This window comes from Monodelphis domestica, chromosome 2 (assembly GCF_027887165.1).
Source record: "Monodelphis domestica isolate mMonDom1 chromosome 2, mMonDom1.pri, whole genome shotgun sequence".
In the NCBI taxonomy this organism is placed as follows: Eukaryota; Metazoa; Chordata; class Mammalia; order Didelphimorphia; family Didelphidae; genus Monodelphis; species Monodelphis domestica.
The window spans coordinates 302,164,056-302,188,170 of NC_077228.1; the positions used below are offsets into that span (position 1 = coordinate 302,164,056).

Consider the following 24,115-nt stretch of genomic DNA (forward strand, 5'->3'; position numbering starts at 1 on the left):
GCGTAACCTAGGATTTGATCTTCACAAATTTGCTTTATGGATAACCTTTAAGAACTCAGAGAAACAGATCTATAGAGATTAAATGACTTGACCAAGGTTATAAAGGTAACATATAGAAGAGCTATATTATGAACCAAGAACCTCTTTCTATGATATAATTTTTTATCTCTAAAGGTTCTAGTCTCATGCTTTCCCCCAGTCCTCTTTGTGCTGTGTGAGTGAGTATAGGGAAATTTTGAGCATAAGGCAGATGATAGTGTTGTTGACCAAGAGCATAGGGATAGTCCCTTCATTTTGATACTGGATCAATATTTGTTTCCAAATTTTTGAAAAGAATATATTATATTCCATTTCACTTCCATTTTAATAGCTTTTCACTATTTTCTCACCTCTTTGCTAGATTTTGTATTCATCTCACAATCTTACTCTTTTTGGAACTAGATTAAAAGATAGTCCTGAATTGCTTTGCTGATTTCTTCCACGTCAGCATTACTTGGGATACTTAAGTTGCTCAGAGGCCATGAAAAGAGAGATCTATAATGTTGAGTAATGTGAGGCAGATACAATAATTTTGAGAATTGCTTCATGTTTTTTCTTATACTATTCAAAAACTCCAACTAAAAAACCTTTGATATGCTTTTTTGATCTTCAATAAACAAATTGCTTCTCCAATCTATGTAACTATGAGGGTCAGATTCTTTAATTTAAGAGAGATGGAAAGAATTGTAATGGACAGGAGCACTAACAAAATTCTACCTCTCTCAATCACCCTCAGGATGGCTTTGATCAATGGTATTGATCTGAATTAATGTGCTACCTGTCTGGTCTTGGAAAGTCAGAATAAAACAATGTCTGTTCCTTTTACTGACTAGCATTCTCTTTTATAACACTTTTATTTTCCCTTCCTGGAAGGAGGTTGAGCACAACTGGCCATGTATATATGGCTATAGATATAGAGAGACGGACAGCCCACAGGATATGTTCATGTAGCACACAACCTTACTCAAGTATTCTAACTTCCACTTGTTCTGACACATTGAGTTCTTAGAGGGTGGCCACTACAACCTCTCATGGATCTAGAGGTAGCAATGATAAGTTAGGGATTGTCTTTCTAATTCTATAGCTCATGAGCCCCCCATTGGTATGGTTTCTTATAGTCAAGACTGTCAGTTGATTATTGATTAATCAGCCAGCTTTAATGAATTAAAAAAGAGAATTTGCTAAAGAGAAATAATAAGAACAGCAGGTACAAAAATTCCTCTAAAGTCTGTGTCACACCCTCTCACAAATACATAAAAAATTGAGGGGAAATTTATTCAAAACTCCTACAAAGTCCTTTTATTAGAATCTTCAAGATATTTCCCTTAGATGCTGAATAAGAAAGGACTGGGGGCAACTAGGTGGCTCAGTGGATAGAGAACCAGGGCTGGGGATGGATGATCCTATGTTCAAATTGGACTTCAGACACTGGACAAGTCACAGCCTCAATTGCCTAGCCCTTACTGCTCTGCCTTGGAACCAATACCTACTATCCATTACAAGATGAAAGATAAGGATTAAAGAAAGAGAGAGAAAAGATTGGAGCTTCTACAAGAAGAGTTTGAGTTACAGCAGATACCATAGAGCCTGAAAGGAGTTCTCGGTAATATAGGGCTCATGCTTCATTCAGAGTCCTCTGGTATTAGCCTGGGAAACTCAAGAGTTGGAGGAATATTTGTTGTATAGCAGGGATGTTAAACTCAGATAGAAATAAAGCCAGTAAACCATTTATAAGGAGGATCATTGTGGGCCACATAATGATTTAGGAAGCCATTTGATAACATTATCTAAGTTCTCTTCTATTTCTATTTGTTTTGTTAGATATCTCCTAATTTAATTTTAATCTGATTCAAGTCACACTGGGGAATGGTGAAGCAACAATCACACAGGCAAGCATTTGACACCTCTCTACTACATACTCTGATACTTGATCCTGAATGGGTTCAGGCACTGTCCCTGTTCCTTGATGTTGAACTTTTAAAAAAAATCCTTATCTTGTGAAATGTTAATATTTAACTCCATATATACCTCTTTGGGTATAAGCATTTATCTTTAACAAACATTAAGCACCTACTGTATACAGGAGTACCCTCCTAGGTGCTGAAACACACAGGTTAGACAAAACACAGACCTTGCCTTCATGGAAATTGTAGCAAGCAAACTTATCCCAAGTCAGGACACAATGAATTACAAGCAATGAAAGTTCTGTGTTCAGAGGAAGCCTATGGTGGTTTGGAATAGCTTTTCAGGGAAGATAGAGAATATTAATCTAAGTTTTAATGGATTTATAAGATCTGGAGGGGAGGCTTTTTGAATTCTGGTTTTGGAATGAGCAAGGCATAATGAGGGTGCTGGTGAACAAATCAATTTAGGCAGTGAGGGGTTCATGTAAGATGAGATAAAGCCAGAAGGGTAACCAAGGGTAGTTTATGGAAAGCCCTGAATGCCAAGGTAAAGTCATTTGGATAATACTAAAGATCTTACCATTTCCTCAGATCATACGTTGTAAATTGGTGACCCTTCCTATATTTTAATGAAGTTAATTTTTCAGAAAACAGTCCTGGAACTGCTTACTAAGGTAGTTGTGTTTTCATTTAGACCCATGTGAAAAATAGCGTCTATCATTTTGTCCTCTTTCCTCACAGGACATGCTTAAGTGGCTTCCAGAGTCTCCTAGGTGCTGTGTTGGCCCTAACAGGAACCCGCAGGATTCCCGCTGGAACTCATTAATGGAAAAGGAAAATTTTCACCAAGGTTTTCTATACAAACTCAGATCAGCCAAAGAAATTTGGAAGGAAGGAAGAGTCAGTCCAGAACAAGAAGCAGAGGAGTTAGAGGATCTATATGAAGATGTAAGATTTACTTGTGTGATTTGAGTGTCTTCTCTGGTCCTCATTTTCGTCACCTAAAAAAAGAGAGGATTGTCCTATATGACCTCCAAGTTCCATTCTGCCTTTAAATTTGAAATCTTGTGTTACTAAAAGCTTTATAATAATAATATATTTTATCTATCTATAGAATACATGTAATCTCTCTTTATATTTACATATAGATAGAATATATTATATAACATAGATCAATAGAATATATAGTATGATATAGATCTAAAGATAGATAATATACAATATTATAAATAATATAGATCTATAGATAGAATACATATATAACATGATATAATATAACATTGACATATATTTATATTAATGTTATATATAACAATTATATATATTATTTAGAAAATAGTAATAATACCCAGGATTTATAAAAGGCTTTAAGGTTTACAAAGTGCCTTGTGAATATTATTTCACTTTATTATAAGTGTAAAAAACATCCAGTCCCTCCCCCAAAGAAACTCTCTTCTCTTTGCAGCCACACCAGTTTATTAACAATAAGCTAATGCCTACAATCATAGAATTTTTATCTCAAAGAGACTTTTGCAAATATCTAGTCCAGCCCTTTTATTAGAAGAAAACTTTGAATTGTTTTTTTTCTTTATTGTATTTTATTTTAATAATAAATTTCTACATAAGTTTTCAGAAGTTATATGATCCATTTTGTCTCCCTTCTTCCCTTTCCTACTGGTTCCCAAAGCTGACAAGCAATTTAATCTGGGTTATTCGTGTATTATTACACAAAACATATTTCTGTATTATTCATTTTTGTAAGTGAATAATCTTATAGAACCCAACCCCCAAGACAAATACCCAAATAAACAAGTGCTGAATCATATATTTTCATCTGCATTCCTACTCCAACAGCCCTTTCCCTGCAGATGGAGAGCATTCTTTGTTATAAGTCCCTCAGGATTGTCCAGGATCATTGTATTGCTGGAGTAGCTAAGCCTTTCACAGTTGGTCATTCTACGATATTGCTGTTACTGTGTACAATGTTCTCCTGGTTCTGCTTATTTCACTCTGCATCAGTTCATGGAAGTCTTTCCAGCTATCTCTGAAATCCATCATAGCACAACAGTATTCCATCATCATCATATACCATGCTTTGTCCAGTCATTTCCCAACTGAGGGACATCCCATTAAAGGAACTTTTGGTTTAAAAGAGATGGAGTCTTCCTTTCCTCTCTCCTTCCACTCCTACCCCACCAGAGTTTTACCTTTGTATGTAAGACAATGTTACTGAGACCATGAGAAGGTAGGGATATTGAAGAAGCTTTATTCCCTAGTAATGGAGATGAATTTGTAATGCTTTATTCCCTAGTAATGGAGATGAATCCACCCACACTCTGACTTGGACCACTTTGTTACAAAAGATCATTTTAGCACTTAGATATCCATTTTAGATTTTCAATATACTTCACATATATTTTCTCAATTTATCCTCACAACAGCTCTGGGAATTTGGCACTCTTAAAAGAGACTTGCCCAGGCTGACATAGCTAGTAATTATCTGAGACTGGATTTGAATTCTAGTCTTCCTCATTTGAGGTCCAGGGCACTATTTGCTGCACCACCTACCTACTTATCATACTCAAACTCTGGCTTACCTTTCCAAGCTTCTTCACATTATTCTCCTTTGCCTCCAAAAAGAAGCAAGGTATTGCAATGTATTTGGAGTCCAAGGATCTGGATTCAAATTCTACTTGATGTTTATGCTGTGTCCCCTTTGGCTGAGTTGCTAACCCTTTCTGGGTCTCAGTTTCCTCCTCTATAAAATAAGAGGGTTGGAGTAGATGGCCTCTGAGGATTGCTTGAAGTTTATATTTATGGTCCTCTACTGCCAACTCTGACCTTCTTCTCTTTCTTGAGTTGCTAGCTACACACCAGACATTACCTTGTATCTACTTTGTACATATTTTGTATTTAATGTTCCATTGTCCCTTCTTCCCCCTAACAGAACATAAGCTTTTTTGAGGGCATAAATTGTTGTCTCTCTTTCTCTCTGTGTATAAATTTATATATACATGTATTTATTTTATTATTTATGTATATAAATTATTTGTATATATTTAATTCCTAGGATCCAAGCATTGTGCTTAGTAGAAAGTAGTTAAATGAATGTGTGGGTCTTCACAATATTATTGAGATATTGCTTTCTCTGACAGGACCTAGTAGTAGCAAGCTATTTCAATTTTGTACCATCAGCAGGAGAGATCTTGGCAATAGGATGAAAAGGATGAAAAAGTCCTTACCCTCAGGGAGCTTCTGTTATACTGGTACAACATGCACATAGTAAATCCAAAGTAATCCAGGAGATAGAAAGCATTAATCATTCAGGGAGATGAGGTCGAGACTAAGAAAGGCTTTGTGTATGAGTTGAACTTGGGTCTTCCAGGAAGCTTTTTATTTTATTTTTATTTTTTATATTTTTACTGGTTAATTCTTGTTAAAAATGAAGTCATTCCCCTGTAATCTCTGCTACCCGAGGAACCTGAGAATGGTGGATCATTTGAGCTCAAGAACTCTGGGCTGCAGTGGGTTATATAGGGTGTGCAGGCAGGATCAGCACCCTCCCCCCCTTTTTTAACCCTTACCTTTCATCTTGGAATCAATACTGTGAATTGGTTCGAAGGCAGGAGAGTGGTAAAGGCTAGGCAATGGGGGTTAAGTGACTTGCCCAAGGTCACACAGCTGGGAAGTGTCTGAGGTCAAATTTGAACCCAGGATCTTCCATCTCTAGGCCTGGCTCTCAAACCACTGAGCTCCCCAGGCGCCCTGACCAGCCTCTTTGGTTGTGAGAGCTACTCATCCACTTTTGGTGTCCACTTTTCACTCAACTCTCACCTGTGGTTCCAATAACCTGGAGCATGCACAGAAACAGTCTCAGGAAACAGGCTAAACCAGACTGAGGATAACGAATGGGCTTCAAATCCATCTATGAGTTGGGAGGATGCCTATTCCAAGCATGTGAAGCTTCCCTCCAGAGAAATAGGCAAATGAGAACAATGTGTTCCAGTGGTCATGAAGGTGGTTGAAGCTGGCCTGGTGAAGTGCTCAATGGGATATTGAGTCATTGTGACTTTTGCCCTGCCCTCAGACTTCATTGACTCTGACACAGAGAGGGGCTGTCGTTTTTTGCAACTTTGCCTCACTTCAATTCATGAGCAGGTTAAGCCATCATCCTGAGATGTCATTGGTCCTCTTCAAAAATGAAGGATGAACACTATTAATAAAAACAGCACTGATATGGTGAGCTCCAGAAAATAGGAGGCACTAGCCTGCCTAAAGAAGGGAGAATCAGTCTGATTCAGATCAAACTTCCTTGATGATCCATAGTGGGATTGGGCTAGTCAGTGGACATGACATTTCCAGTCTTGGTGATGTAGGGAAACCTAGTCTCACAGTAAAATAAAACAAACAATTATGACAAAATTAGAGGGGGTAGCTGGGTGGCTACATGGATTGAGAGGAAAGCCCAGAGATGGAAGATCCTGGGTTCAAATTTGGCCTCAGACACTTCCTAGCTGTGTGACCCTGGGCAAGTCCCCCCATTGCCTAGCCCTTACCACTCTTCTGCCTTGGAACCAATACCTAGTATTGATTCTAAGGCAGAAGGTAAGAGTTTTTTTTTTTAAGACAAAATTAGAAAACCAATCCTTCTTATTTATTTTAAGTTTTATTGATATCTTTTTTTTTCATATTTTCGGTTCCCAATATATCTCCTTGCCTCTCTTAGAGAGCCATCCCTTATAACTAGAGCTATCAAGCAAGCCTACAACATTCCTAAGTGCCTCTAATCAGAATAAAATGTAATCAGGAAATATTTAGCAAAATAAATTAAAATAGAAGAGAATATAGATAATGTTAATATGTGGTTTACTAAGTCAATATGTGGCATTAGGGATTCTTATGTATAGTTTAGTGGCTGCTTATAATGAAGCATGAAAAAGAGAAAAAATAGATTAATAAAACTAATCAGCAAAATCAGATATTAAGTGCACTTTCATACTCCTGGTCTCTCCACCTCTATGACAAAAGGGATGTACATGCTAGTATCTCTTCTTTGCAAACCTTAAATTGCTTTCTTAACTATTCTTTTAGATTAAGGAAGGGCACTAGAATTTTTGAGGGGCAGAGATGATGAAGTAATGCCCTTTTGGCCTGGATAAAGGCACAAAAATGGGAAATGGTGTTTGCATGTACTCATATTGTCTATTCACTTGGTTCCCTTTAAATTTGTTTTGAACTTTCCATCTTTGGTCTCCTTGCTCTGGTCTAATATTAGTATTTGCCTCAGAGAATTTAGCCAGAACTTTTCCCTCCCACTGGTGGGAATTGAACAATTGACTGGGCATTAGTTGTGACTTAACTAGTCTATTTGGTTCAGCTTCTCCAAGAGAAAGTGCTTTCCAAAAAGCTCCTGGATCTTAGGGAATAAAAGGTGCCATTTTGGATATTTCTTAGGGTTTCCTTTTTTGTATTGTGATTATTTATGGCTGGGAATCTCATTCTCCCCTGGGTACAAGGACAGCTTCCTCACTGGAATTATGTGCTAGTTGCTTTTGAAATGACCATGGTGGTTGGGGTGATCAGATTTGACTACTCTGCTCATTGTCAGTTTCTTTACAGGTTTTTACTACATCCTCTCTGGATGTCTTCATAAAACATTTAATTTTTGTATATGGCTTAGATTGTTTTGTGGAAAACTTAGAGAAGTAAGTGAATTTGTATGTGCAAAAACCCCTAAGCTTCAGACTTGGCGGTACCCTTAGAGGCATGGTACAAGCATGAAGGGCATAAGTGCAAAGGTTACAATTCCAACCATGGGAAATCCGATGAAAGCATCCCAACAATATCAAAATACAGTTATTGAAATCTATATGTTTAAAGTTTGTGCATTCCATGTAAAAAACTGCTATCTGAAAGTGATTTTTCTTCTTCATTTCTACAAACCATAACAGGAGCCTACAACCAAGACTTCTGGCAGTTTCTTTGGTTCTGGAGAGATCAAGAGAGATCCAAGATCCACGTCTAGAGGTTCTTATAAAAAGCACCAAGCAGCAGTCACTGGAGAGCTGCTTGCTGAGGCCAAAGGGAAGGGGCAGATTTCATTCATTCCTCCAGCTGATCATTTTTACACCAGGAACAACAGATTCTCTGAAGAAGCTCAAGGTCACATTCCAGGAGCTAGAGAGCTGACACAGCAACCCTTGAAGGTATTCTGATAAAAAAAATGTAGTCATTTGCCACTTTCTCCTTATATACTTGTTCATGCCAAATGACCTTAGTGTGTTTTCTTCCTCCCCATCCCTAATAAATTAGAAAAGTAAAGCATTAGATCATGTTCTTTTTAAAAAACATATTTTTCTGCAGCCTTCAACTCGGGAATTAGAGTGCAAAGTACTATGTGAGAGCATGTCACCATGGTATAGTGGAAAGAAATTTGATTTGATGAATTAAAGAGGGGGAAAAACATGTTTTAAGACCCTAAAGTGTCATATATAGGAGGACAGACTCACATCCACTCCTGACACAAACTGGCTGTGTGATCCTGAGAAAGTCACTTAATTTCTTAGTGATTTCAATCAACTCTAGACCAAGGGTTCTTAGAAGTCTGTGAAATGGAACAGAGAAGAATCTTTATTTTTCACCAGCTTTTGGTTGCCTTGGTAAAACTCTGTTTTTAATTTTGTTAATTTAAAAACATCATTCTGAGAAAGGACCCTTGGGTGTCACCAGACTATCAAAGGAGTCTATGACCTAAAAAAGGCTAAGGACCCTTCCTCTAGGCCATAGCTTGCAGAGAAGCTACTGGCTTGCATTATTATTGGCAGGAGAAGTTCTTTGCTGTGAGCTCCCTCCATCAAAAATATTCACAGGTCTAATCCCTATCTCTATGTGCTAAGTGATGAGAATACAAATCCCAAAGTGAAAATGGCCCAACCTTCAATGAGCTTTCATTCTAATGCAGGAGGGGACTCATAGAGTTGGGTGGCCAAGGAAGGAAGTTCCAGTTAAAGACAAGGATGGTAAGGGCAAGACCCTATCAGTCTCTTTCTAGACATGCTCTGTTACCTACTGGTTATATATCTTCAGGTTAATCATTTAGCCTTTCTAGAAGTCCATTTCCTTATCTGTAAAATGAGAGGTTTGGACTACATGATCTAAGGTTCTTTCCAGCTAGAAATAATAACAGCTGACATTTAACAAATTTAAAGTTTGCAAAGCACGTTGACCCTACAAGCTTGATCTCAGCTGATTGTTGTGACAACTTTATGAGATAGACACTATAGGGTTCTATTACTATCTTGATTTTACAAATAAAAAAGTGAAGACTCACAGAAATTATATAACTTGCCCAGAGTCACCAGCGACAAAGGATCAGAGGCACATTTTGACACCTGGTTATTCTTCGCTCCAAGTCCCAAGTTCTTTCTATCGTATCCTTCCTTACTTTGTAAAGATCTCTTGCTTTGTAAACCAGGAAGGGCAATTTAATGATTGGTAATATTATCAATCTGGCATTATTGAATGTTGACAAAACTCAGAGCTAAAAATGATCAGATATTAGTGGACTGTCATTTCAGTGAATTAATTGACTTATTCACATCCAGTTGTACATTTAGGATAAATTTAAAACAAGGAAGGAAATACTGTTAAGTCTTCTAAGAATTTATAGTTTTAACTTAGACAAGGAGTTTGGAAATACAGCAGTTGGGATGGTGGTTGTGTCTCTGGTCCTCTTTCGATTCTATTTCCAGTCATTCACCTGGGAATGAGATAGGGACAGAATGGAAACATTAACTCAGAAATTCCACTTACTTTTTCTGTGTGCCTTAGGGCATTCATTTTGGAACTAATATTATTATGTGTGGTTGCTTTAAAGGAGATGTACAGGGTGAGATGGGAAATTCAATGTGTTAGATTTAAGTACATTTGAAAAGTAGGACAACCTAGGCTTATGAGTCAGAAAGAAGAATGTCAATAGAATGGTAGAATCTGAGGAGTCAAATCAGATAATATTTGTTAAAAAAAAAAAGTGTGTGTGGGGAGCTCAGCACAGGACCTATACATAGTAGCTGTGATATAAATGCCTCTTCCTTTCCTTTCCTGACCTGTTCCACACTCTCCACAAGCAAGAGATCCTTCATCCCCATGGGAACCATAAAATGGTAGAGCACTGGATAGAGTGCCAGGCCTGGAATTATCTGTATGAGTTCTAATCTGCCTTCAGACACTTATTATCTATATGATCCTGGGCAAGTCACTTTATGCTGTTTGCCTCAATTTCCTTATCTGTAAAATAAGCTGGAAAAAGAAATGGTAAACCACTCTAGTATCTTTGCCAAGAAAACCTTAAATAGGGTCACAAAAAATGAGACATGACTGAAAATGATTGAAGAACAACAGAACTCTCTACTTTCCTTTTTCTGAATTATTTTTGGATCTTACTAACCTGGCATTACAACATTCCATCTTTATCTAGCATGGAAAATTAATGTTATCTAAAAGTGAAATGGAGATAATGGGCTCTCCTCCATGGGAGGTCTTTATTCTGAAACTGGACATGGTGTAGAAAGAATTTTTATTCAGAACTAGATAGCCTCTAAGGTCTCTTGTAATTCTGTGGATTAAAAGACAGAGCCTACAGAAAGTCTGAGGTCCAGAATATCAATAAATCTCTTAATGATGAAGGCTATAAACACTGGAAAGAGTTACTGATAAGCGATTAGATTTTCCTTCTTTGGAGACTTTTAAAAAGAAGATTTTTGGACTCATTTCACTTTGGTACTACAGAGAGGCAGGAAAATGGACTGAAAGGAATTTCTGAAATTTCAAAAAGGGTAAGAGAATGTAGTTAGTAAACCATAGGTCAGTAAATTGGACTTTGACTCCTGGAATATATTATCAAAGAAGGGGTTAGTGATCATCTAGAAAATGAAAAGGAATCATAAAGAATTGGAATGCTTTAATAAGAGTGATTTACGCCACTCTGGCCTGTTTTCCCTTTTCAACAGAGTGACTGATAGACCAGGAAGATGAAACAGAAATACTGTATCTAGATATAGATATGCTATAGATATAATAGACCTAGATTTTAACAAAGTATCTCATGGGTATGTGTGTGTGTGTGTAAGTATAGTAAGTATCTGAGGCCATATTTGAATTCAGGTTTTCATGATGCCAGTCCCAACTCTATCTACTGTCCCAGTATATTAAAATGATTTCAAAATTGGTTGAATGGTAAGAGTGAAAGAGATATAAATCATTAATGGTTCAGTGCTAGCTTGAAAGGAAGTGGGCTACCCAAAAGATTGGCTTGGCCCTGTTTTGCTTATCATGTTTATCAGTGACAAAGGAATATTTTTTTAAATAAATTTATAAATGATACAAAGCTCATAGGAATGACTAAATGGCTAGCAATGACCAACAGAGTCAGGATCTAAAAAAGAGTTCTAGAATGTTGTGCTGAATTGAATAAGGTGAAAACTTAACAGGATAAAAATAAAGTCTTATACTTTGGTTCAAGAAATCAATTTCACAAGTGTAAGATTGTTTTAATTTCCTCTAACTTACAATTTTTATCTCATTTATCTCTTTATTCCATTATTCATCAATTTATAAATTTATTTATTTAGAGATATTTACACTTTTTAGATGTTTTGCTACTACTTTTTAAATTTTGGCCTTTTACCGGTTGATTTGACTGATTGTGCTTTAAGGTTTAACTGAATTTTCTTCATCTTAAGAGCTTTTGTATTCTTAGTCTTTTTCTCTTTTAAATATTTGTTTGTTTAATCAATCAAAATCTGCTTTCTTACACTCCCACCTCAACCTTTTCTTTCTCCCCAAGTAAGGATACAAGAAAAACAAAACCTATAAAAATGTATAGTCAAAACAAACTTTGACATTGTCCATGGCCAAAAAAAAAAAAATCTCATTCTGCATTCTGAGTCCTTTACACTTTATCTATCTAGAGGTGGGTAGATTCATCATTAGTTCTCTAATCTATCACAGGTAGTCATTATTCTGATGAGTTCAGTACAATAATATTCTATCATATTTATATACCAGAACTTGTTTATTTTCTATTCTCCAATTTATAGGCATCCCCTCAGATTCTCATCCTTAGTCACTTCAAAAGAACTATAAATATTTTATATATCCGTTAGAGTTTGTTTTGCTTAGGACTGATCCCTTCCTTAATCTCTCATCCCTATAATTCCCTCTCCCAACATTCCATTTTCCTTTCTATTTTCCTATTACGAAATATATTTCTGTACCAAATTCTCTCTACCCACCCCTTCCTCCTTGTGTGTAGATTTATCTACTTGTGTACCCTTATTATGTGAGATAATTTCCCCTAACTTTTCTTTCCTCCTTCCTCCACCCCACCCTGCCCCAGGTATTCCTCATTTCCTCTCTTTCCATCCTTTTCTTAAGGTCATCAAGATATAACAGAGCCATTCCTAGGCCCTGTCTTATTGGATGCCCTCTATGAAACATGATGATATTAGAGATCAGAGAAGACAAACATATCATATCCCATATTGGAATATAAGCAGTTTGTCCTTATTCAGTCCCTGTTTCATTGAAAATACATTCCCCCCTCCAAACCACCCCCCATAATATTACTCTCCTGCTAGGTAAGTTATTCTTGGCCATAAGCTCTGAGCTTGGGATCAATAGTCAAACCATTGATGTTGCTGGCTTCTCTGTACACTTCCCAGGGCTCCCCTACCTTGGAAATGTAACCCTGCCTCAGGATGCACAGTTCATCTTCTTATTCTACTCTGGAGGGGAGACCTAGGACCCAATCCTGTCTAGTGGGTGACATTTGGGACAGCCTTTGTTGCTGTGGTCTGGTATGGATCTAGGGAGGCTCCAGTATGGGTCTGGGACCTCCTTTTGTGTTGGTGCTCTGCCTCAGCTTAGGCTCTGGAGTGCCTCTGCTCCTGCTCTCTCTATCTGACCCCCTCCTTAGGGTCTATTGGCCTCTCCCTGTGCCTCCCTAGACTGACCAGGGCCAGACAAAGGACTCACTGTGACTTTTTATGGATTTCTCCATCAGGATTCAGTCTGGTGTATTTTACAGATCTGTCTGAAGATGTTGTAGACAGGAACTTAGTTACATTTCTTTGCTCTGATTCCTCTTTTTGCCTTATATTCTCCTGTTGCTCATTTTCTGACATATTCCCCTTGGATGGTGAGTTTACTTTTACAGCTAGACCTCAAAGTTTTCTTAGCCTCTTCTCACACTGGGGAATTCACTTTTCACCAGTCTTGGGTATGATCCATGTAACTTCTAGGGATATAAGATTGGCCCAAATATATTCCAGTCTTCTTTCCTCAAGTCTTGGTGTGGATTCACACACTGGACAGCTGTTTCAGATCCCTCAATTCTTTTCTTTATTGACTGCCCTGAAGCAATGTCTACTCCTTTTTATAGGCTTGAAGGAGGGTGTTGTGAGTGTTCTGGGCAGAATTTCTGTTGCATTGGAATTTCCTAACCTATGAGTAATCTTGGACAAAAGGGAAACCTGGTGGCCCTCTCTTTTTTGCCTCTCTTTCCACTCCTCATATCTGGAGAGAGTCAAAGTCCACTGTTTGTTGCAACAGATTAATTACTTGGAAAAGGACAAGGGTAATGTGTACCCACAGAGACTTTTACAGGATGGGAATCTTTAGGTGAGTCCCAAAGCAGAAGCCAATGGATCAATAGGTTTGTCTGCTGGAGTGCAGAGGCTGACGAGGGAGGGCAAGTTACTGAGCAAGTTAAGACTGGCATTTTCCACTGTAAACTCATAATGTTCTTATTTTGTTGGAATTCTTGATTTCTAGTCCTGTGGAAATAACACAAACTGCTCTGTCTCTAGTACATAATTCTCCCCCTCTCCTCCTTTTTTTGAGTATTAGTGGGGACTGGGAGAAAATGCCTACTCTTGCATCTTATAAGTGACATGACCCAAAAGACCACTGAGGACATGTGGTAAGATGGTAGTGTGTCAGAAAAAGATGAGGGAATTTTAGTTTACTTCAAGCTCAACAGTGAGTTATGATACCAAGAAAGCTAATGCCTTTTTGGACTCCCATTAGAGAAGAATACCATCCAGTAATAAGGAATATATAATATTATTATCTCAGAAAAGATTCTAATAAGCTAGGGAGACTCCAGAGAAGGGCAATCAGGATCATGAAAAGCCCTGAATACATGCCAATTAATGATTAACTGAAGGAACTGGGAACTTTTAGCACAGAGAAGACATCATACTTGTGTTTAAGTATTTGAAAGGCATGGGTAGCTAGGTAATATAGGGGATAGAGTGTCAGGCCTGGAGTCAGGAAGACTCCATCTTCTTGAATTTGAATCCAGCTTCAGACACTAGCTATATAACCCTGGGCAAGTCACATAACCCTGTTTGCCTCAATTTCCTCATCTGTAAAATGATCTGGAGAATGAAATGCAATTTCAAAAATGTCTTTGCCAAGACAACCCAGAATGAGGTCATGAAGGGTTTTACATGACTGAAAATGACTGAAAAGCAACAAATTTAAAACGTTGTCAGATAGACTAAGGATATAATTTCAAGGGTTAATGTAGGAACATTTGGGAAAATTCCAAAGAAGGAATCTCAGGCTAAAGATCAAAGATATAACTTTCCAAGAAGAACTGGTCAATATAGAATTGGCTGCCTCATTTAAGGGTTAAATAATAGGAGTTTGACAAAAGTGAGGAGAGCAGTTGAATAAAACACTTAGTTTAATTTGAGAAATACAGAAAGAAAATAGAAAAGGAGGAAAGAGAGATTTTTTTTAAATTCAAATACTCTATGACTATACCTAACTTCCTAATCTTATCTAAAATTTCTAAAAACCTACTCTGTCTTCAAAGGACAGGTTCTTCTTGCCTGGTAAAGACTAGGTCTATCTAACCTACACTATCTAAAATTGATTCACTAACTACCTATCTTCCTAAATAATTAGACAATCACCACTCACAAACTACTTTAATCAGTTTCTAACCACCCAACTGTCAGTAACTAACTGCCAGTAGCTTCTTGCCTGACAGACAGACAGACCTCCTGCCCTCTTGAGATCCAGAGACCAAAAGCCATAACTGCCAACTGTTCCTTCCTTATCTCTCCCCTGGTTTCCTTGGTATTAGAATCTTCAGCTCTGGCTCACTGACCCCTGTAAGTTCTGCTCCACTTAGAAATCCTGCTTTCCTGATTCTTAAAGAGACAGAGGAAGAGATTAAGAAAATCCCTTTAACACTTGGGCTGTAGTGGGAGAGAACATGGTACAGTGGAAAGAGTGTTAACTCTGGAGTCACAGGAACTGAGCTTGAAACTCCTAAGCCATGCAACCTTGGACAAGTCACATTATCTTTCTGGGCTTCAGTTTCTTCATTTGTAAAATGAGGTGGCAGGATTAGATGATTTCTAAGATCTCTTCCAGCTCTAGGTCTTTGATCTTGTGATCTGGCCCTGTAGGTTTTCAGACAAAGGCTTGACTACTTGACTGCATTACAGTAAAATTCATTGTCCACCAGGGTTGTACTAAGTATTTGCCTTAATGTACTTAATGGCCATCAAAAGAGGCCTCTTCAAGTCTGAGATTTTGTGATTCTGTTACTATAACCTCTGGAATTGCTTTAGTTATGTACTTGGCAAAAGATTCTCAAAATTTTTTTGTTGGTTTCCCAGGAATGTGTGTCTACATTTTTAGACTTCTTATTGTGTGCTGCTGATAGTAAATGTGAATAAATTATTAATTAACTATCATGAATATCAAGGAAATATGAAAGGACAGATGATGGTCTTCACTAATTTTAAAATATTAGTAGCTGTTTGTATTAGCTGAATGAGTTGGTGATATATGGCTGCTAAATGGGCACAATACTAGAATAATTAGGCCCTATTCTTATTAATTATAGTTTCTTTTCTGCTAAAGTAGCCTTTTCTGTGTGCAAATAGAGACTCTACTATTCGCAATTCTTTTGGAAAAGGATTTTTTTCTATTTTAAGAAAAAAAAATGAGATCATTCCACTTCAGATAATTGAAGGTGAGAGACATGTATGGAAAAGAGAATTTGTTTGAAACTTACATCCTTCTGTGGAATCTTCTGTCCATCAGGTTCATATAGAAAACAAGAGTCATCTGCAATTGCTTTCAGAGACAGAGGCTCATATTCTGTCCAGAGGTATGAAACTAGGGAACTCTGGAGAAGCAGTATACATATATATGTATCTATCTATCTATCTATCTATCTATCTATCTATCTATCTATCTATATGTAGATTTCTTGATAAGCCATCTAAGGGTGAACTGATAAGAAAAAGAGGCAGTTATGATCAGTTTTACTTAGCCCAATTTTGTGAAAATATGCACTTCCTTGTCCCTTCAATGATTTGATTTTTTACATTGTCTATAGGAATCCAAAATCAGAACTGCTTTGGGGGCTTAGAGGACACAGGGAGGTCATGACCTTGTTTGTGTGGAATTTGTATCTTAAAGTATCAATTCATAAATGAAGCTTTTATGTCTAAGCATTAATTGAATTACCTCTGAAAAGTTATCTTCTCTCTGGGTCACATTCAATATCTTCCCTTCCACAGCTATTGTCTAGCTGCTTTGTATCTTGTACATAGCTATACATTATCTGCTTGTCGATCTATCTATCTATCTATCTATCTATCTATCTATCTATCTATCTATCTATCTATCTGTCTGTCTGTCTGTCTATCTGTCTCTCTATTACATATGTATCTATGTATTTGAATGTATGTATATATTTCTATGTCTGTCTGTGTCTCTTTCCTCCTCTGTCTCTCACTGTCTGTCTGTCCTGTCTTTGTCTCCAACTCTGTCTCTGTTTGTCTCTCTGTCTCTGTCAGTCTGTCTGTCTGTCTGTCTGTCTCTCTTCCTCCATGTTGTCAGCTAGAAAGTATAGGAATAAAACACCAGACTTGGAATAAAAGAATTTTGAGTTCACATTGAGCCTCAGAGATACTTCCTAACTGTGTGTACCTGGACAAGTCACTTAAACTCTATTTGCCTCAGTTTCTACATCTGTAAAATGGGGATAATAATAGTACCTACCTCCTATGGCTATTAAGAAGTTCAAGTGAGATAATAAGTATAATGTGGTGGCAGCTTGGTGACTCAGTGAGGCCAAGAGACAGGAGATCTTGGGTTCTAATTTGACCTTAGACCTTTGCTAGCTGTGTGACCCTGAGCAAGGCATTTGACCCCCATTGCCTAGCTCTTACCACTCTTCTGCCTTGGATCCAATACATGTATTTATTTTAAGGTGGAAGGTAAGGTTTTTTTTTTTTTTAAAACATCATATATAATGCTGCTGTGAAAATATTCTTGAAGATTTTTCCCTTTCATAGTACTCTCTGAGTATATTCTCAATAGCATAATTATGGACTCAAAGAGTCTGTCTTTTATGCCTATTGAAATTATAAACAAGTGTCATTCTCCCTAAGAAGGTTATAAACTCCAAAAGAACAGGGGCTGTCTTATCTTCTACTTCACCAATTCACAGCACCAAGCAGTGTTATGCACATAGGAAGTATTTGTTTATTTGAATTGATTTTTAAATAATTCATTTATTTGTTTGTTACATTAAAATACCCAGTTAGCTCCCTCCCTTCCTCCCTCTCCTTTCCCCATTAAATGAGGCATCATTTGACAAAAAGCTATATGTATATGTAAAATTATGTCTAGTTTATTTCTATTCTTCAGTTCTTTCTCTGGAGGTGGACACACACAAGTCATTCTTCAAATAATATTTCTGTTGTAGATAATGTTCTCTTGGTTATGCTCATTTCACTCTTCAGAATTTCATGCAGATCTTTCCATGTTTTTCCAAAATTAATCTGTTGGTCATTTCTTATGGCACAGTGATATTCCATCACAATCATAAGCCACAACTTGTTTAGCCATTCCCTAATTGATGGACATCCCTTTAATTCTAGTTCTTTGCCACCACAAAGAGAGATCCTACAAATGTTTTAGAACATATAAGTTCTTTTCATTTTTCCTGATCATTTTAGGAAATACTCCTAATTCTACCTAAAATCATGGTATAGTGAGGTCAAAAGTTACACACAGTTTTTATTACTCCTTGAGCATAATTCCAGATTGCTCTCCAAAATGGTTGGATCACTTCACAGTTCCATCAACAATGTATTAGTGGCCCTATTTTTCTACATCCCCTCCAACATTTGTCATTCTACTCTATTATCATTTTAGCTAATTTGAGAGGTATGAGATGATATCTTAGAGATGCTGGATTTGAAATTCTCTAATCAATAATGATTTAGAGCACTTTTCATATATTTATATTTAATTGATTTCTATCTCTTTGTATCTTTTAACCATCCAATAGGGAATAGCTCATATTCTTAGCAAACATATAAAGTTCTCTATATATTTTAGATATGAGACCTCTATTAGGAAAACTTTATTAATTCCCCCCAACTTTTTGTTTTCCTTCTAATTTTGGCCATATTAGTTTTATCTGTACAAACATTTTCAACTTAATGTATTTGCAATTATCCATTTTATATCTCACAATGCTTTCTATTTTTATTTATTGAATTGATTTTTTATTGAAAAATAAAATTTATTTTGTTTTTAAAATACCATATACAGGTACATTCTCTTAAAGACCAAGTATTAAACTCTTATTCTCCTTGAAAGGGAAAACAGTTTATTATTCAACCCAATATCTTTTTTTCTTTTGTCATTTTCTGTCTTCCTTCCAGCTTTATCTTTAAATGCTCCTGAGACAAATTTCCTTATCTAGCTTTCCTGAAAAGTTTTCTCTAGTTTTTTTACTTTCTGTGTATTCTCTTTGTTTTGTGAGTTGATACTACTCATAATCTATCATTCTCCTTCATAAGTTTTATTTTTAAATAGGTTAATTGTTTATTTCTTTTAAACATTTTTAAAATTTTAAGTTCCAAATGATTTTCCTCCCTCTCCCTAGATCCCAGCAAGGCAAGTAGAATTTTATCAGTTATAGATGTGAAATTACATAAAACCTATTTCACCATATTTTAAGAGAGAATAAAAATAAATCAAAAGAAAACAAATAAACTATACTTTACTTTCATTTAGAGTACACCAGTTCTGTCTCTGAAGGTGGAGAGTATTTTGTCATTGTGAGCTTTTAGTAATTGTCTTGGATCATTGAATTGATCAGAATAGCTAAGTCTTTTCTGTAACACTGATCATCATCACAACATTGCTGTTACTGTGCACAGGGATCTTCTGGTTCTTCTCATTTCACTTTGCATCTGTTCATATAGGTCTTGCCATTAAAAAAAATCACATAGGACAATAGTACTCCATCCATTCATATGCTACAACTTGTCCAACCATTCTCCAATGAACTAATTATTTTTTAAAAGAAGTTTTAAAAATATTTTTACTTTGTTAATTATTTCTTTATTTTAATTTATTAATAGGATACCAATTAAGTCAGATTTGGCTAAATACCAGAACAAATCACTTTACTTCCTTAGACCTCAGTTTCCTCATGTGTAAAATGAGGATATTGGACTGGGTGGCTTCTGAGGTCACTTCTTGTTTAAGGTTTGTGATTCTATGATCCTAAATTGGAAGTTAAAGAAATGGAGTGAGTGTTGTTGTTTGACTCATCTCTTGAGTGGATGAGTAGGGGGTATTTCTGTATCATTTATCAAAACAAGTTGGGTCCTAGTCTGTGAAACATAATAAAGGTGTAATGGTGCTCTGTACCTGACTGCCTATTTTTACTGAGAAAGTGAATGTGTGGGAGATCTAGAAATTGAATAAAGAAAAATTAACCAGTCTTAACCTTGAGGGCATAGTTGAGTGTACATCTTTGAAAAACCCATTATTCTTTCTCATGTTTCTTTATCAGAGTGTCAGACATGTGGGAATGTATTTAATAAATTGTATGTGTTCTCAGGGAACTGTTGCTGACCAACTGTCCAGAGAAAATTCAGTAGAAATGACTGGAAAACCAGCAAGAGACAAAGAGCCAGAGGTATGACAGATGAAGAGGGATCTTTTTTTAAAGTAATGTTATTTTTAATTACATAAAACTGTCATAAATTAAAGCTTTTCATTCTTTCCAGGATTAAGCACTTAGGATACTTTGCACATCACTTCATGTTTTCATCTTGTTATTTGTAGACAATTTAAAATGGATGAAATTTGTTTCCTTAACAGCCACATAGTTTGTTATTTTTTTAATGGGCATTGGTCTCAGATCTGGTACAAATGGAGAGCTTAAAAAGCCTGTTCTAATTATGTTTCAAGCACATCATTAGGTGAAAAGAACCACTTGAATTGCAGGCTCTAAAAGAAACATTATTTATTCTGTGCACTTTTCAACTTGAATGCATATGATTGGGTCTAATGGCCTTGTTTCTAGATAATGTTTCTAGATAAAGTTTCTAGATAATGGAAGGAAAGGGGAAAGCACCTACTGTGTGTGAGCTGTGGGTGTTACAAAGAATTACATGAGGGGACATCAACCCTCCCCTCTAGAAGATTACAGTCTATTTGATAGGAAATGGTACTCAAAGAAGCATGTCTCACCTTGTATAGTTAATTGTTTGCAGCTTTATAAAGTGGCAGTCAGTCACATATCACTAATCAGGGTTTCATGATATGATGGTGACATTTAAAAAAAATTTGACTTGCAGGGTGGCTAGGAGGCTCAGTGGATAGAGGGCTAAGCCTGAAGATAGGGAGTCCTAAACTCAGACCCTCCCTAGTTGTGTGACCCTGGACAAGTCATCTAATCCCAATTGCCTAGCCCTTACTCCTTCTCCATCTTGGAACTGATACTTAACATTGATTTTAAAACAGAAGTTAAAGGTTAAAAAAATTGAATATGATAATACAAAAACATATCCCAAGGTTGTATTGTATTTGATATCCAAATAATTCTAGTTAACATTTATATAAGGCTTACTATGTGTCAAGCATTGCGCTAAATGCTTTACAATTATTGCATTTGATCTTCACAAAATACCCAAGAAGTTGGGGGCAGCTGGGTGGCTCAGTGGATTGAGAATCAGGCGTAGAGATGGGAGGTCCTAGGTTCAAATCTGGTGTCAGATACTTCCCAGCTGTGTGACCCTGGGCAAGTCACTTGACCCCCATTGCCTAGCCCTTACCACCCTTCTGCCTTGGAGCCAATACACAGTATTAACTCCAAGATGGAAGGTTAAGGGTTAAAAAAAATTCCCAAGAAGTGGCTGCTAATATTATTCTGATTTTACTGGTAAGTAAACTGAGGCAAACAGAGGTTAAATGACTTTCTCAGGGTCATGTTTCTAGGAAGGATTTGCAAAAGCTGAATTTGAACTCATACTTCCCTGACTCCAGGGATCCCTACTCTATCCACAATGTCACTTAGTTTCCATAAGAAAGAATTATTATCAATCCAGTAGGAATTATTTAGAAATTCAGCAGATCTACAGTAGGTTCCTTGATCTGCTTCAGGAGAGCATGTTTTTTTCACCCTATCCTTTCCCTTTATTTACTCTGCTCCCCTCCAGAAGAACTAGAAAGCTGCCTACCTCCAAGAAAATGAGAGGAAAGATATAATAGGTGCTTAGCAAATTCTAATGACTGATCCGAAAAGGCTTTGTAAAGGAAGATAGACTTTAGCAAACTTCTTGGAGCTAGATTTTATTTTTCCTTGAGGTCAATGATTGGATCTTCCTCATCCTTGGTTCTGTAAAAGTTAAAATTAAATCTCAATAATAAAAATATTATATTTTAAGAGATTTCGTATGATGGACTTGGAACTAGAAAGAACCTTAGAGACCCCATTTTCAAACCTCTTCAGTTTACAGAGGAGAAAACAGACACCCAGAGACATTAAGTGGCTTGTCTAAAATTACCCAGGTACTATGCAATAGAACTAAATTTCCCTCTAAATCCAGCGCTTTTCCTACCATCTACATGTAGCCTATCCTCTAGGCTTAATTTCCCAGACCCTATTTTATTTGACAGTCTGGGTTCCAAGGCTACAAGATACTACTACTTGTTCCTCTCTGGGCTCTCAAGATAAGCCAGAAGGCTTGGTTTTCTAACACTGCTGTTTGTGAATTCCCACCAATGGGCTTCCCCCTAAGGATTATCAGTTGACATCATATAGACAGATAGACTTAGCTCTTAAGAAATAAGGCAGCTTTCTGGCATGGTGGATAGAGTGTTAGACCTGGAGTCAGAAGGACCTGAGTTCAAATCTAGCATTAGATGTTTATTGGTTATGTGAAGCCTGATGAATCATTTAACCCTGTTTTCCTCAGTTTCCTTATGTGTAAAATGACCTGGAAGAAGGGTGGACAAACCACTCCAGTTTCTTTGTGCAGAAAATCCTCAAAATGGGGTCATGAAAAGTTGGATATGCTGATTAACGACAACAAAAAGTAGTACACTAAAACAGTTGTACCAAACACCTTCACTTCATCACTCTTCTCTACCTCCCTCCTCCAGTGATATCAAGACATTCTTTTACAAGTACATTAGAAGGCAGGAGGAAATGGTCTTTTACAGGTATGGTGTAGCTTTCTGATGAGCTATTGTAGAATCTTAAAGCTACCGTTTCTTACCATGTTTGGTTTAGTTTGTTCTTAGTTCCTACTGTGGATAGGACCATAAGCCTTTATTATCCCAAGATGCCAGCGAGGGTACCAATAAAAGGTCCAAATGCTCTGACCCTCTGTAATTCACCAGGATGCCTTCTGATCAAAGCAGGGTGTCTGGAGAAGAGAGAGGCTCTGCTCTTTCTCTCAGCCAACAATTTACTCTTGGTCTTGGCTGAAACTGTTTTCTATTATGTCAGACACACAAATTTGGGGTTCCAAACTGGCTTGCTCTTCAATAGGAGACCCATAGGGCACAGCACAGAGTACATTAGATTAATACTTTTGATTAATTGGTTGATTCAGTAGAGGTGTTATCACTTGACAAAAGTACATTATGTTAGTTACTCTAAGTGGGCTGGGGTGGGGTGATTGATTGCCTCATTCCAGCTCCTCCCAAACAAAAGCAAATTTCAGTGGCACCCAGGACTGCCTTGCCTCTAGAAGGTATTTTATATTTTTTAAGAAACTGAATGCTATGTAATTTTAATGACTAATCTTGGCTCTGAGAAGAGTTGAGAAAATACTCCCCCTTCCTGGGGCAGTGGAGTATGGGTGTGGAGTATTGAATATACTGTCAGATATGGTTATTAATGTTTTGGTTAGTTTCACTAAGCTGCATTTTCCCCCTTTCTTTTTTATTTACTATTATAAAACATGGCTCAATAGGTAGGAAAGGGAGAAGGATGTAGATATAGATATAAAAGCAATGTGAAAACAAACTTCAAACTTTTTTTTTGAATGAATGAAGCAATGGTAGGTAGAAACCAAATCTATATTGAATCATATTTCTAAATTTTCCTCATTAGAATTAGAAATATGGTAAAATTCCAAATGATATGACTTTTCATACTAATACTATTAATAATTTTTTTAAACCCTTACCTTCCATTTTAGAATAAATACTATGTGTTGGTTCCAAGGCAGAAAAATGGCAAGGATTAGGCAAGAGGGGTAAGTGACTTGCCCAGGGTCACGCAGCTATGAAGTATCTAAAGCCAGATTCAAACCTAGGACCTCCCATCTAATACTATTATTAATCAGAGATGCATTGACTGTCCTATTTCTTTTAATACTCAGTTGACATATTTTTGAGGGAAGCCTGACTACGAATGCATTTATTTGAAAAAATTACAAATAAAATAAATTATCGTAGTTTCCTTTTAGAGTAGATACATTTATCTATTTTTTGCTTTATTTTTAGAACAAGGGCAAAGTGCATATAATCTATTTGCAAAGAAGAATCTTGTTTGTGGGTATACTGAACCCAATATATGGTTAGGCTAGTGTGTAAGGCTATTTTCATCTAGGAAAGGTTAAATCAAATGCTCCAAATCAAATGGGTTTACAAGCTTAAAGAAAATAAATAATTGAATCAGCAATTCTTAAGCAAGGATTAGGTGCAAGGCATCGTTTAGGTGCTTGAAGGAAAGGATTAAAACTATTATCTTTTAGATTTTTTTTATTGAGGCTTTTTAAATGTAGTGATCTCAGCACTAAAGTTTTAAGTAATAT

General features: G+C 36.7%; 1 protein-coding gene across 1 annotated transcript in view; it reads left to right on the forward strand.

Moving 5' to 3' along the window:
* The first annotated feature begins 2,687 nt into the window (after positions 1-2,687).
* The window catches only part of LOC103104019 (uncharacterized), a 62,956-nt gene continuing 41,528 nt past the window's right edge, over positions 2,688-24,115 (forward strand). Inside the window, exons 1-3 of the mRNA XM_056818410.1 lie at positions 2,688-2,891; positions 7,895-8,149; positions 19,903-19,980. Coding sequence (XP_056674388.1) covers positions 2,688-2,891; positions 7,895-8,149; positions 19,903-19,980 — 537 coding nt within the window. The remainder of the gene's footprint in view (positions 2,892-7,894; positions 8,150-19,902; positions 19,981-24,115) is intronic.